The sequence below is a fragment of the Aythya marila genome (genome assembly GCF_965140915.1).
Source record: "Aythya marila genome assembly, chromosome: 2".
In the NCBI taxonomy this organism is placed as follows: Eukaryota; Metazoa; Chordata; class Aves; order Anseriformes; family Anatidae; genus Aythya; species Aythya marila.
In genome coordinates, this window is record NC_139043.1 from 61,315,249 (window position 1) to 61,328,541 (window position 13,293).

General features: G+C 42.7%; 1 protein-coding gene across 9 annotated transcripts in view; it reads right to left on the reverse strand.

The window, feature by feature from the left end:
* Positions 1-13,293, reverse strand: part of PDE1C (phosphodiesterase 1C) — a 311,425-nt gene that overhangs the window by 201,697 nt on the left and 96,435 nt on the right. For 2 of the 9 annotated variants that reach the window (XM_082755209.1, XM_082755213.1), the window contains exons 1-2: positions 5,897-6,024; positions 5,482-5,584 (exon numbers count right to left, since the gene is read on the reverse strand). The exons of 5 other annotated variants lie outside the window; for them this stretch is intronic. In XM_082755209.1, the coding sequence (XP_082611335.1) occupies positions 5,482-5,584; positions 5,897-6,002 (209 nt within the window). In that variant the 5' untranslated portion in view covers positions 6,003-6,024. Of the gene's footprint in view, positions 1-5,481; positions 5,585-5,887; positions 6,025-6,086; positions 6,355-13,293 lie in introns of those variants that run through there. 2 more of the 9 variants (XM_082755214.1, XM_082755215.1) reach the window with 2 other exon arrangements.

The following is a 13,293-nucleotide window of genomic DNA, read 5'->3' on the forward strand; positions in this document are numbered from 1 at the left end:
TACAGATAAGACAGGGAAACAGATAACTGAGCAGCGGCACTGTAACACTTGCCAAATTGTCTTCAGTCATCAAGGCTCCATGTTTTCCTATTGAAATCAGTTGCTGCCTCACCATTTACTTCAAGAACAAATCTGAATCTGAATCTTCCATAAACATTTGCATTTGGACTTCTTCACTGTCAATAGGATGCATGGTGCTTTGCAGAGGAAGTTGAGGAAATGCCCTAAGTGCTGAAATATCATCCTGGATCTTCAGCAAAACCATGAAGTTTTCCAAGACACTGATTTACATGTGTTTCTATTTTCCTTCCCTGTCAGATTTCTTAGACCAATTCTACATTGACAGGTTTGAGCAGGAAGCCTGAAAAATGAGGTCAAAATCGAGCATCCCATTTAAGTCACAGTTCAGAGATTGCTGCTGTTTGTAATTTCATCTTTGGCAGCATGAGGAAGTACTACATTGAGAATGAAGAGATTTATCATGCATTTAGCAACTTAACATTATAATCCCAGCTATGGGAAAGAAGGTTAAAATCCATTTTGTCTCCTCTCCCTCTACAATGCTTAAAGCATTTCAGGGACACCAGAAGATGCTGTTAATACTGTAACAGCTAGAAATCAAATTTTTATTTTTCTGCATAAAAGCAACCAAAAATCAAGCTGAAAACATCTCCAGGATGGGTCTTCAGCTACCCTAAACTAGCGTAGGTCTATTGAAACTAGCGGAGCTTTTTGGATATGTGCCTCTGCACTCTTAAGTGCCATCAGACATGACACCTAATCCTAGTGTTGAAAAGGGCTTTGGCATTTTCTTTGTGTTTGAGAAGTTGGGAGGTAACTGATTCCACTTCATGGGGCTTTAGGAGTCCTAACTCGGGTTAAGTCCTACAGCTAGAAGTCCACGTGCTAAAACAAGAACACCCCAACACAGCCACTGCTGCTCATAGCTCCCTGAAGAAACTCTCAGTTCAAAAAGCAATCATGCAGTCATATTTCAAATCAGGTCTCCAATCTCTGCCACCAACAGTGCTCTCCAGTGGGCCCAGTCTAAACTTAACTGATGTTTTGTAGGGCAGAAGGTCCCGTGCTTAACAAACTGCACTATAAACAGTAGGAGAGCACAGGGCAGACTTATGTGTAACTCCTCTGCTTACAGCGTCCAAGCCCAGAGCTGAGTAAAGCAAGTCCGAATAATAGACAGCCTTCTGGAGAGGATGAATGGGGCAAAGATGATGGTACATGGTCCTAGCTTAAGAGCAAGAAGCTCAAGTCCCTTTTTGTGGCAGAAGCAGCTACCGAGAGCCATAAACAAACAATCAGCACGTCCTTAAACACTTTTTCTCGTAGGCTGAGCTCATCAGCCTTCATGAGTGAATGCTGCTGGGGAATAACAGGAAACTGTTCAAAGGTAAGCCCCGTGTGAGGGCACAAATGGACATCCCTGCAGCCAAGCAGCAGCCAAGGAACAGAGGAGATCCGCTCATGCATGTAATATATGCTCAGCAGGAGTGCACATATACCCCTCATGCAGCCAAGACAGAAGCCTCTGGGCAAGGCATGTTTGCTGTTTTCTCTAGCAGTTAGAGCAGGGAAGTGTTCACATTGATGCAGGACAAGTACACGCAGGAGTCAAAAGTCCCCAGGGTTTGGCCTGTTACAGCCACAGGGAGTTTGGGGGCAGCCCACCTTCCAGGTCTTAATATCCTCTCACCACCTGAGCATTAGAGCACATACAGCATCTTCTCCCAAAACTTTTCTGTCCATTCCCCTATATTTTGCAATCTGCTTTCTTAAGACTTGATCCCCGGGCCGGTGTGGTGATGGGACTGGGGAGCTCGGAAGTGTTGCTACAGGAGAGTGGCTAAAGAGAGAGAAGAGCATTCTCACATAACAGTTTGTCAGCATGTATTGCTACATCCTTTCACATGTGGCTCTGTGATTCCTCTGTTCTAACTACCACAACCCAAGATACCCCTAAAGGGAAGTGAAGCTGCTCCAGCCTGATTCATTTACGGCACTGATGATGAAACTTAGAAGCAGGTCTATTTCTGGGAGGTCATTGCTGCAGGGAAACCTGGTGCATTCATTTCCAGGGAAGAAAGGACCCTGATGGCTGCATGTCCAGTATGGGCAGCTGTTTTGCTGGAGTGAGCTCCAACAAGGAGAACTCTGGAGTAAACCTCTCACTGGTATTCTGGCATGAGATAAAGAAAGGACAAGGCTGCCAGAACACAATTTGCAAGATTTTCCCCAGGGAGTCTCATATACCTCTAATGGTACCTTTGCCCAGGAAACAGCTTATTCAGAAACCTTTCCTTTATTAATAATAAAACACTAAAATGTTATTTCTGAGCCGTGATTAAATCTAAATTAATATCTAATAGGGCGTATATAAAAGACAATATTTATTTCATAGATCCCTGGTTCAAGACACGTAAGGGTTTTGCCACAGATGAGTTACCACCCAATGAAGCAATTTATCATGCTCCCTTAAACCTGAAGGTTTAATTAACCCACTACAGGTCCAGTGACTTGACTCTCCTACAAATTGCTGCTCAGAATCATTAAGTCATGAGTACATATATGCCAAGTAAAAACAGTTTGGAAATGTTGCGGCATTAGTATTTTACCTCATTCTTAAACAGTAAAAGGAATTCGTATACGGCCCAAGGACCACTGCCTCATACCACTCTCCTTATAAAGCAACCAGGCTGTCCTGACCAAGAATCTGTGTCTTGGAGAGATGCATAATGAAAACAAGAAGAAAATCTTTCCAATCTACTCCAGAGGCAAAATCAGTATCTTGTCTGGCCCTTACATCAATCTGACCCTTACTCACGTTGCAACAGACAGCTGGCTTAGCCTCTCAAAAACCTGCCTTTGGCACACCATCCAAAAACCCTCTCTGTTCTTTGAAAACATGTACTCATGCCCAAACCTCCAAAGGCCAACCAACCTGCAGGACAGAACTGTACCAGGCACATGGCAAAACAGCAATCGCCAGACTTGTTTAACCAGAAAACACACAAAATTATGAGTCTGAAAAGAGCCTCAGCTTAACCACCCTTTTGCAGCCTTTGGGCTTGCATTGCCTTTCAACTAAGCAGGCTGAAACAGGGTGCAAATCAAGAGAGCCCCCTCCCCAGCCCTTGGAAAAGAGGTGATGAAACAGGAGAGTGGTTTGTCCTCTGAGTCACTGTGAGCAAACACACCAGCTGGCACTGGCGGGTGGGAAGACAGGGAGGAAGGCACCAGCCTTGCTGCAGGTGAAGTCCTACCAAGGAGATGTCAAACCCAACGCTGAGCAGCACCTGGAACTGTTTACATCCTCACCGCCCATTTCACTGAAGGAGTGGAGTCAGGATCAAATCACCTTTTGGGTACCTGCCTGCTGCAGACATCAGGTCGCCGGGCAGTTTTAGCCGGGCATGATGCCTCTGACTGCCTGTTTGACACTGCTCTGGCAGCACCACTGTGCCTGGAGACTAATTCCTACATGATATTTCTGTCAGAGTACCAGAGGCAGGGGAGAGATGTCTTCTTAAGTGGTATTTGATCTCTCCAGAAGGAAGTGCCTTATTTAAGAGGTACTTAAGATGGCTGTGCACATCTACTCATTCTTCTTACACAAATAGATGTGCATAAAAAGGATAAGAAAAGTCATGAAATATGATGCCAAACCTCAACCTGCAACCAGTCTGTGTGTGTATGCATGCACCAAAAGCCTATGTATAATGACTGGAGATGGAAAATATTCTACAGTCTTTAATTAGAGCAGAACACATTTTAGTTTGCATCTTGTGAGCATGAATTCTGCAGAAAATCTATCTACTCTTTAAGCAAAGAAATCTTGAAACTCCAAGAGAAAAAGTACATTTGTTACACACACGCAGTGCCAACACAGAGGGCTATACTGAGAAACAGCCTGAGGTTTAGTTATTGCATATCTCAAATAAGTCTTACAGTTTTGCCAAATCTCCAAAAGGTAGAACAGCCTGGAGTTTGATGTATAATATGCAGCCACTGGCTTGTACAAACAGCAGGACAGACCCTGAACTACAATGTTGCTGAAGAATTATCTACAACTTCAGGTGTGATCCAAATCAGCACACTGATAAACTCTGTATTAGACAGAAATTCAGGGACTCCTAATACTACAGCATGGCACAGACTTGAAAATAAGAGGGTTTGTTTTGTGTAGCTGTTCTATTTGGAAGGCTTACAAGACAGCTGTCATCTACTTTGATTAAGTTCCTTCACAAAACAGGCTTCCTGGAGTGATGCCTTGAAAGAAATACATATTCATGTTTGTCTTTTAGACTGCTTGGAGTCCTACAGAAGTTTTGGATATGCTTTACAAAATACATGTATGCCGCTGCTGCTCACACAAACTAACACCCAGAGCAACTCAAGTTTAACTGGGACCCCCTTCTTTTCTGTTTTCAGCCTGTTCTTCCTATGTTTTCTTGGTTTTGCTGTTTCCTAGCCTCCTTGTTCCCTCTCTCTCCTCCCCCCCCCCCCCCCCCAACCCTGAGGGCTGAAATGTTAATAACTCTAACATGCGAGGCTAAAGAAAAAAACAAACCAAAGCAAAACAAAACAGAACAAACAAACACAATTCTGAACACAGGGAGGGATGCAGCTTAATATGGTAATGTTCCTCTTCAGTTTGGCCAAAAACTGATGGGCAAATAAACGCTACTCATCCAATAGTGGCTGTTATTGCTGGTAGACAGCATTTTGCATACCGAGACTCTGAAAAAAGATGCCAGACATTAACTCTAAATAAGCTATACATGATCTACAGTCTATAAACTTCTATGTTTCTGCAGTCCCAAATTCTTCTTTAAGCTCAGGTACTTTTTTTTTCTACTCAGGAGTCAGTTTCCCATTGTTTCATGGCAAGTCAGGCTTAAAACAAATGTATAAAGTAATAAGTACAATCTGATCTGTGGAACATGAATCTGCAGCTATCACAAGCACTGTTAGAAATGCTTTCCAATTGTGCATTCTCTGCCTATTTTGTCCTTATTAACCATATCAGTGCCAGAAATGGTGTACATGTGCAGAATAGAAGTCTCTTCTGTATGTTGCACCTAACAGTGGGATTATCAAAAACAGAGGACCCAATTAGGTACCCTTCAGGCTATAACAAAACTTTTCTAGTGCAGCCACTAAAGTGATTAGCATCTCAGTAACTGCTAACTTACAATGCCTCGTTAATGACATTTCTACATTCTTGCTGGATAATGTTTGTTCAATGTAACAAGCAGTTTAATTTAAGGAAGAAAGTGGATCTTTTGCTAAGATTAAGTTGCTGTATTTATGGAGAACAGGTGTGGAAACTCCTGAGTGATTTTGAAGGCACCAGCAAGAAAGGAAAAGGAAAGTGCTACAATAATTTTGACAATGGGAGGAAATGGGAGAAGAATATGAAAAAAAAAAAAAAAAGAAAAGAAAAAAAAAAAAAGTACTACTTACAAGCCTCGGAGACGAAGCCAGATTTTCTCTATTTGCTCTGGCTGCAGGTATTTTAGAGAGTTGCTCTCAAATTCTTCGATTTCCTTAGTGGGTGACTCCATAGCTGCAGGTTACCGCTTTGGTTAAAGCTCGGCGAGGACGGACGCTGCCCCCCACATGCACGCTCTACCTTTAACAACACTGCCCAGGAGCGGCCAACATTTTTGGCAGCCCCTTCTCCCCCCTCCCCAGGCGCAGGGCCGCGTGAGCAGCCCACGAGCACTCAGGTGTACACGGGGGGCAGCCACGCCAGCACCCCACCATCCTCTGGCGGACCGAGAGGATTAGAGGCTCAGCTCTGGATTGCAAAACCCACACAGATTTTTTTTTTCCCAATTAAAAAAAAAAAAAAAGCCAAGAATCCAACCAGTAATACCAGCTGAAGGATCTTTAGCAAGGGAGGAGGGGAGGAAAATCCCTCGCTGACAACTGAGCCGTCTGCACGGGCAGCTGGGGAGCCTGTACCGCTGCACCAGTGGCATCCCACGGTCCCTCCAGGCTGCTCCCCGCCAGGTCAGCATCGCTCCCCCCTCAAGCCCTGGCATGGTTTTTTCCCCTCCACTTACCAGCAGCGCTGCTGACAGGCTCAAAACCTGACAACTGAGGGAAAAGTCGTCTGTCAGCATAGCCCAAGCACGGCTTCTCGCTCTGCCTCCCTCTCCCTCTCACACACACACACACAGACACAGGCACGCGCGAGGGAACGGGCTATTGGAGAAAGGCTGGCTCTGATTAAAAGCCCAACCAAACCAAAAGCAAAAAAAAATAAATAAAAATGTAAGGGTAAATTACAGAAAGTCAGTGACTCGCTCCTGGCAAAGAGCCATCTGCTTCACTGCAGGCAACCTCCTCTTGTTTGCAACTTGGACGAAATTCGCTTTGAAATAAATAAATTGGTAAAGCGGCATTGTCCAAAGTCCCAAAAAACAGGATGGGGAAAGTCCACATGCTGAAGGGAGATCAAGGCCAACACATTAGTAACGGCTGTACCAGTGCCTTTCAACAACAACCACAAACAATACATTAAAAGACAATACATAATTCATAAAGCTGGAGGCTTGCAGCAGGTCCTATGGCTCAGACTCCAGAGGTCTGCTCGGGGGAAGCTACTGTCCCAGTTCTGCAAGAGGATACCCGCCTCCAGTGTCCCCATACAGATCCCAGGCAGAGCAGGGAGCAAGATACAGGGTATTTCTCTTTACACTGGTGGGATTCCTCCTCTGGACAGGATTAAGATGGGAGGACAGAGATGTCCTTCACTGCCCTGACCCCACCAATCACCCCCCAAACTCTGCTGAGATCCCCTGTGTGCCGCTCTTCAGTTAAGGTTATTGATTTGGTGTTTTCAGCCAAAGACACTAGAGCAGAGGGGAAATAACTGTCGAAACATTATACTAGTATTACTATACATTTTGTCACACAGTGTAGAAGTTGCCTCTTGAGAAGCAGAACCCGCAACAGAGGAGTTTGCAATGCAAGGGAAGACATGCTCCCGTGAAAATATGTTGGCTGGCTATGACTTCCAATGCCAGTTGTACAAGTCCACACGCTGACACTCGAGCAGCTTGTGAAAATGTGAAGGATGCGTTAATTAGCCTAGTCAACCAAGCCCCTGTTCAAAGGGCTTTAATCAGTTCTTAGCAATGTAACTTGACTACCTCAAAATCCAGATGGGCAAAGTAACAACAGACTATGCCTGCCTGTACAGAGATTCTCCTAATACGGGAGTACACACAGACACACACACATATATATACACACACAAAAAGTCTGAGGGCTTTCAGCTTTGAAATCTGTTGTGTGCAAGAGGGTATATAACTGGGCTCGGGTTGCTGCTGTTGTGCAACAATTTACTGATTCACTCTCTTGTTTCTGCATATTCCAGAGTGATTTTCCTATACAGGAAAACTAAAATCCTAGCATCCATTAATGAAAAAGGCAGTTGTCAGCAGGAAAAAAATAAATTAAGTTTTTAGGTAAAACTACACCTTTTTAAGCCTTTCTTCCAAAGTACAAAAAATGTCAGTTTTCATTTTAATTCTGGTGAGATTAGACACTTTGCATACACAGAATAAGATTAGACATTACATACACATAGCTCTGTAAAAAGTTCTATTATACTGAAAGAAAACAGCCTATACTGAATTAAAGTTTACATTCTTAGAGTTTTACCAATTTTGTGGCACTTCTGATCTTTTCAATAAGCTGACCCAGTCTTACTGTGTCATCAGTAAGACACAGAAGCTCTGCCACGTTTCATAGGTCACAGGTAATCATTTCCCTACTCCTGATCAGTGCCTCCATCTGAAAAACAGCACAGCATTACCACCTACCTGTGGGAAGGACAGTTGAGTGCTTGATGGAAAGAACACTGTAAGAGCAATACGTTGTCATCCTTCACTACTTCTACATCATCTTGCCAAAGAGTACACAAAATACATTTGATATTAGACCTACTTTGGGCCTGGTTCTCCATGTATAAGCCATCACATTTAAGAAAACCCTTTGTGGCTTTTAGTGCTCCAATCAACACATAGATTCTGAAATTTCTATATTGGTGTAGAAGGCACATGTTTTAGCTTCTAAGCATTTCTGATATTTTAACCTAAACCCCACATGAAAACCAGAGGCAGATATTCAACCCCATGGATGTGTGTGGGGCCTATCACAATTACATAAAATGGCTGGATGAAAAGTCCCCATTTATACTTCATCCTTTCCTGTATGCATGTTTAAATTCTACTGCTGGATGCACAGATTGTATTTTCTCCATCCCACTTTAGACAGGAATATTTTCCATGACGTTTCATTTGTTGCCAGGAATCATCATTGTATTGCCAACATGCCACAATCCATACACCTTTCAAATAACCTTTTCCCTTTAAACTGTAAACGTATGAGCGCCAGTTTATGAGTAAAATGTGTCAACAACAATCTGATGGTGGTGTAACCTGTGTCCATAGTTTACCCACGTTATAATTTAGCCCATGACTCATGCTTTTCCTCAGCAATAATCAGCCAGGCAGGATTAGCAGAACACAGGTACTTTTCACCTTCATCTTGTTATTATTTACTATGCAAACCACACCTTTAAAACACCAGGTGGTGCCAAAAAGATTAGCTACATAATGACAGAAGAGAAAAAGTTGTGAAGGAAAGCCAAAACTTTCATTTTCAGTTGATAGCTAAAAGCAAATAGAAAGGGATGAGGCTAGGAGTTAAAGAAAAGTCACTGCAGAAACACTAGAAAAATTATGAACCAATGTCATAGTTATGAAGGCAGACATACACAGAATAGATATTGGATAAAGATAGCAAGGTGCAGAGAAGAAAAAACAGAGAAAGATGAGATTCTGTGCTAGGTCACAATTCCTCCACAGATTGGAAGACCTAAGCAAATATTGATAAGATACTGTTAAAAAGGTGAAACAGGAGAACACAGGTATTTTCCCAGCCTTGAATGATGCATGGTATTTTGTATCATTGTATTTTGACCTCCAAGAGTCTTTGAGATGATCATAAGCCACTGAATAGAGACTGTGTATTCTGATAGCTAACTGTAAAAATAAATAAAAGTGGGAAGTTGAGACAGGGGCCAAATCAGGAGAATGTAGACAAACACATCATTGCACTCAACTGCTGAGGAAACTAAGGGCTGGACTGATATGATGTCACAGCAGTGATATTTATAGGAATTATGGACAGAGATAGGCCTTCGGTGTTTGCAGGAAACAGTGATATGCAAAACATAAACTGGGAGAGGAAAGAGCACTGGCAAGAGAGACCCCAATGTCATAGCTCATAGAAGCAAGTGGAAAGACTAAAGGCAGCCACAAAGGAATCGGGAATGTGTCTGAGGATGCTACTCCTGCCAAAGGCAAATGCTTTTACAGTTGTGACAGTTAGCTGTAGGAAGTTGAGACAAAGACACAAGTTTATCTGCTCAATGCAGGCAGAGATGGCACTGAAGAAAGTGCTGCTGAAGACACAGGGTGACTTCCTGCAGCTTGAGTTAGTGCTGAGGTCCCTGATGGGATCCCACACAACAGCACCACTTTGGTAACAAAATAAAACAAGCTGTTAGCAAGAATCTCTCCCTTTCAATTTCCATTACCCCTCCATTTGGATTTGCTTTGTACAGAAGACAACTAGGGGAAAAAAAGTCATTTGGGACTTCCTAAAAATAAAGTTTCCCTCTGTTCTTTAACAAAATTTTACAGTACAGTAGGTCTTTTATTTTCTCCCATGGTAACAGTGATTGATTAGAGACAGCAAGGAATTCCCAGCATCTGGAGCAGCAAGAGGATACTACCTTCTGTCTGTGTCCACAGGAGCTTAGCACCGGATGTTGTCCAGCTAGCCGTGCCCTTCAGAAGGTCCCATAATCCTCAAGACAACATGTGGCCACACACAAAACGAAGTCTAGCAACAGTCTCTCAAGTTATAGGGAATAAGAGCACAAAATTCCCCAGACAGTCCTTTTTCCTCTCGAGCACTATGAGGAGCAACCCAATATGTTTGCTCCAGGAACCTCTGTTGAAAGATACACAAAGAACCACAACTGTGGCTGCTGCTCACTTTGCAAGCACTCACAGCAGTTTTCCCACAGGAGCAAAGATGCCAACATTAGCCTGGGGCATGCTGTCTGCTTAAACTCCTCCAGCAGCGTCTCTGGAATATAATATTATTCTTCATTTCCTGTACTACTTCCCCTTATGCTGATGCCCACCGCTGAACAGCTATTGTGTTACACATGTCTCTGCCTTTCAGTGGCAAGCGCAGCAGTCACAAAACACAATGTCTTTCTTTCCGCCCATTTGATTTTAAGGTACTGAGGGAGTGAGTAACACAGGTCAAAATATAAATGCAGGGTATTGATATCACAATGTTTGAGCTCAAGTTTGGGATTTCCTTGTTTGCTTACAAAAGCTGCTGCCAGTCAGGCTGATTTTATGATATCATGAGAGCAAACATCAAGACAATGGCTGTAGCTGTAAAATATTGTGAACTGGTCCTGCAGATATCTACCATGAATACATATCATCTCACTTGCCTTGTCCTTAAATGGATAGCTATTGAGCAAGCGTAGCTTCCAAAAGGATGAAGTTTCTAGGCTGAGAAAAAAGAACTGCTTCAGCTTTCGCTCCAGTCACTGCACACAGGCAACAAGTGTTCAGTACACAAGGCACAAACTGCTCCATCTGGGTTACTCCCTTTAAAGTGCTTGCCCATCATGACTGCCATTTGACAGATGCAACAGTAAGCCACTTCCTGACTGATGAACCACATCTCTAAAGCACAGGAGAGGTCAGGTCCGAGCAAAACCCCATGTCCTTGCCAAAGACATCTATTGCACAGTCTCTGGGGAGAGGTCATGCTGGGAACACACATAGGGCTGCGTATACAGCACTGCATGTCCCTACAGCTGGAACAGCTCTGCACAAGCTTTAACCCACTCTGCTGCACCCATGTACTTCCCCAAGCTGTCTCTCAAGTGATGCAAGAGAGATTCAGGACACCACTGCTGCCTTCAGACAAGATCTAGCCCTGGACTTCTCCCTGCTTCTCTATGACCTGGGATGGGGTCCAGGGGAAGAGGACTCCTCCTTGACCTGAGAGGCAACTGCCTTCCCTCCTCCACTAGCCCATGGGAGAGGACCTGGGACACCCACCACAGACAGCTTTTGCATGCTCCCATCCCATGGCACCAGGTCAGCTCTCTCAGTGACAGCAAAAGGATGAGGAGCAATGCGGAGGCCTTAGGCAAGACAAACAAGCCCTACACCCATTTTCTCCTTCATCACAGCACATAGATTTAGGCAAATGGGGACTTCACCTTCTTTGCTTCTTCATCCTCAGTCCAGGACTGCACTTGCATTCATGCTAAAAGACTTCTGACTGAGCGCTGTGCAGGAAGGATCTTAATTACAGGTATTTTTCCCTCCTGATTAAATGCACTATTATGTAGAAATACCGATACAGGATGATGCTGCTGACATGCAGCAGAGAGGTGTTAAAAAGGCAGCTGAGGGGAGTAGTGCCCACATTATGCCTCTACAAAGGGAGACATCACTACAAAACAGACAAAATTCCTTGGGCATGCAGGAGCGGGACTGCCTTTCTCAGGAAGGTGTAACAGATATTTCAAACATGAAACCATGAGTCCAAAGCAGAAATTTCAGAGCCTCCTTTGACACACCACCTTGCTGTAATCTGGGCTTTGCCCTTGCATTAAACTCCCCAACAACACCTTTCCTTAAAGGCACATACAGTTCCTTTCTTTTTTAAATAAAGAATAGAAAAAGAGTGTGAAAGTTCATTACCCTCTTCACAGACTTCACCAGAGCTAAGTGTGCAGAGCTAAAACATTTAGAAGGCCACTGAAATTTATGCAAAAATGCTCCCAAGACAGCAGCCTGTTTGATGGAAACAGCACTTTGGTGGGTATGAGCAAACCAGGAGAGTAATTTCAGACAGCAAAGATGTCTGAAGTCTTTGCTGGACTCCAGCAAAAACAGCATAAACTACCATGTGCCAAAGGGGTAGCATGGGGCACTGTACGTGTGCTGAAACATTGCCGGTTTCTATTCCTACACATTGCCTATGCGAATACATGTTTCCTCCCATCAATTAATCTGATTTGACAGAATGCAAGCTTCAAGCGTTATAACAAGATCTATAATTAGTACTACTACAATGTATTCATGTGTCTGTCCACACAGAAATAATCCAGAATATATTTTATTCTCTTACCCCTAATGCCTCCAACCAAAATTACAGCAAAGTATTTGAGCAAAGTATTTGTTTTGTTTTCAATATTGCATATCTTAGTCTGGATTCTGAACTTCAGTTATGGCAAATGCTGTGATGAGTCTGCCAGTGCCATATTCCAAAATATTATGCTAATACTATATCCAAACAGTTTGTAAAACATTGACATTTCTGCTAATGCTGCTAATGCCAAAATGAGCCTGCTAAATTTTGTTCAGTCTTTATCCCAACAATAAAAAAGTTTCTTGATTACTTTCAGTTAAGAACAATTTTTTAGTTTGTTTGAGAGCTTAGGAGGGAGAGGGGATCCATTGTATTACTGAATTGCATTTATCTTACTTATTCTTCATATTTCAGCACAAAAAAGACCTTACAAATGCTTAGATGTTGATGTTGCTTGGATGTTGATGTTTTTATTTATCTTTGAAAAAAAAAAAGAAAAAAAAGAAAAAAAAAAGAATTCCAGTGCTGTCCCAAACAAACCATAACTTCAGAAGGTTTAACTCTGAGAAAAGTAACCACTGCGCTAAGTATATGAAGAGTTAATAATAGAAACATATAAATAAATCACAAGACTCAGAAAGCAAATAAATGAGACAATTCATCTAATAGCATAATTAGCTTTGTCATACTGCACTACAAAATAGATGGTAGTGAACAATTACTGGTAACTGATTCAGCTTTTGTTTGCTGGAGAAGCATTAATATTCACCTAAATTTTTGTATTTTGATAGCAGCAAACTGTCAGCACAGCATACGTGCCTCTGTTGCATTTATTCAAGGACATTATAGTGTCCTGAGTCTAACAAATCTACTCTGAAGAGTCAGAATTTAACTGTGTATTATACCAGTGTGAACGAGCAACATCCATGTTACACTGATATAAATGAGGTACATTCGTTTTGTTCCAATTTTACATCTGGTTTTATTAAACTAGACCAAGTAGTACCCAAACTATAGTTTGGAAGTGAAATTTGGTCTCTTATTTTCCTGCCTAGGACT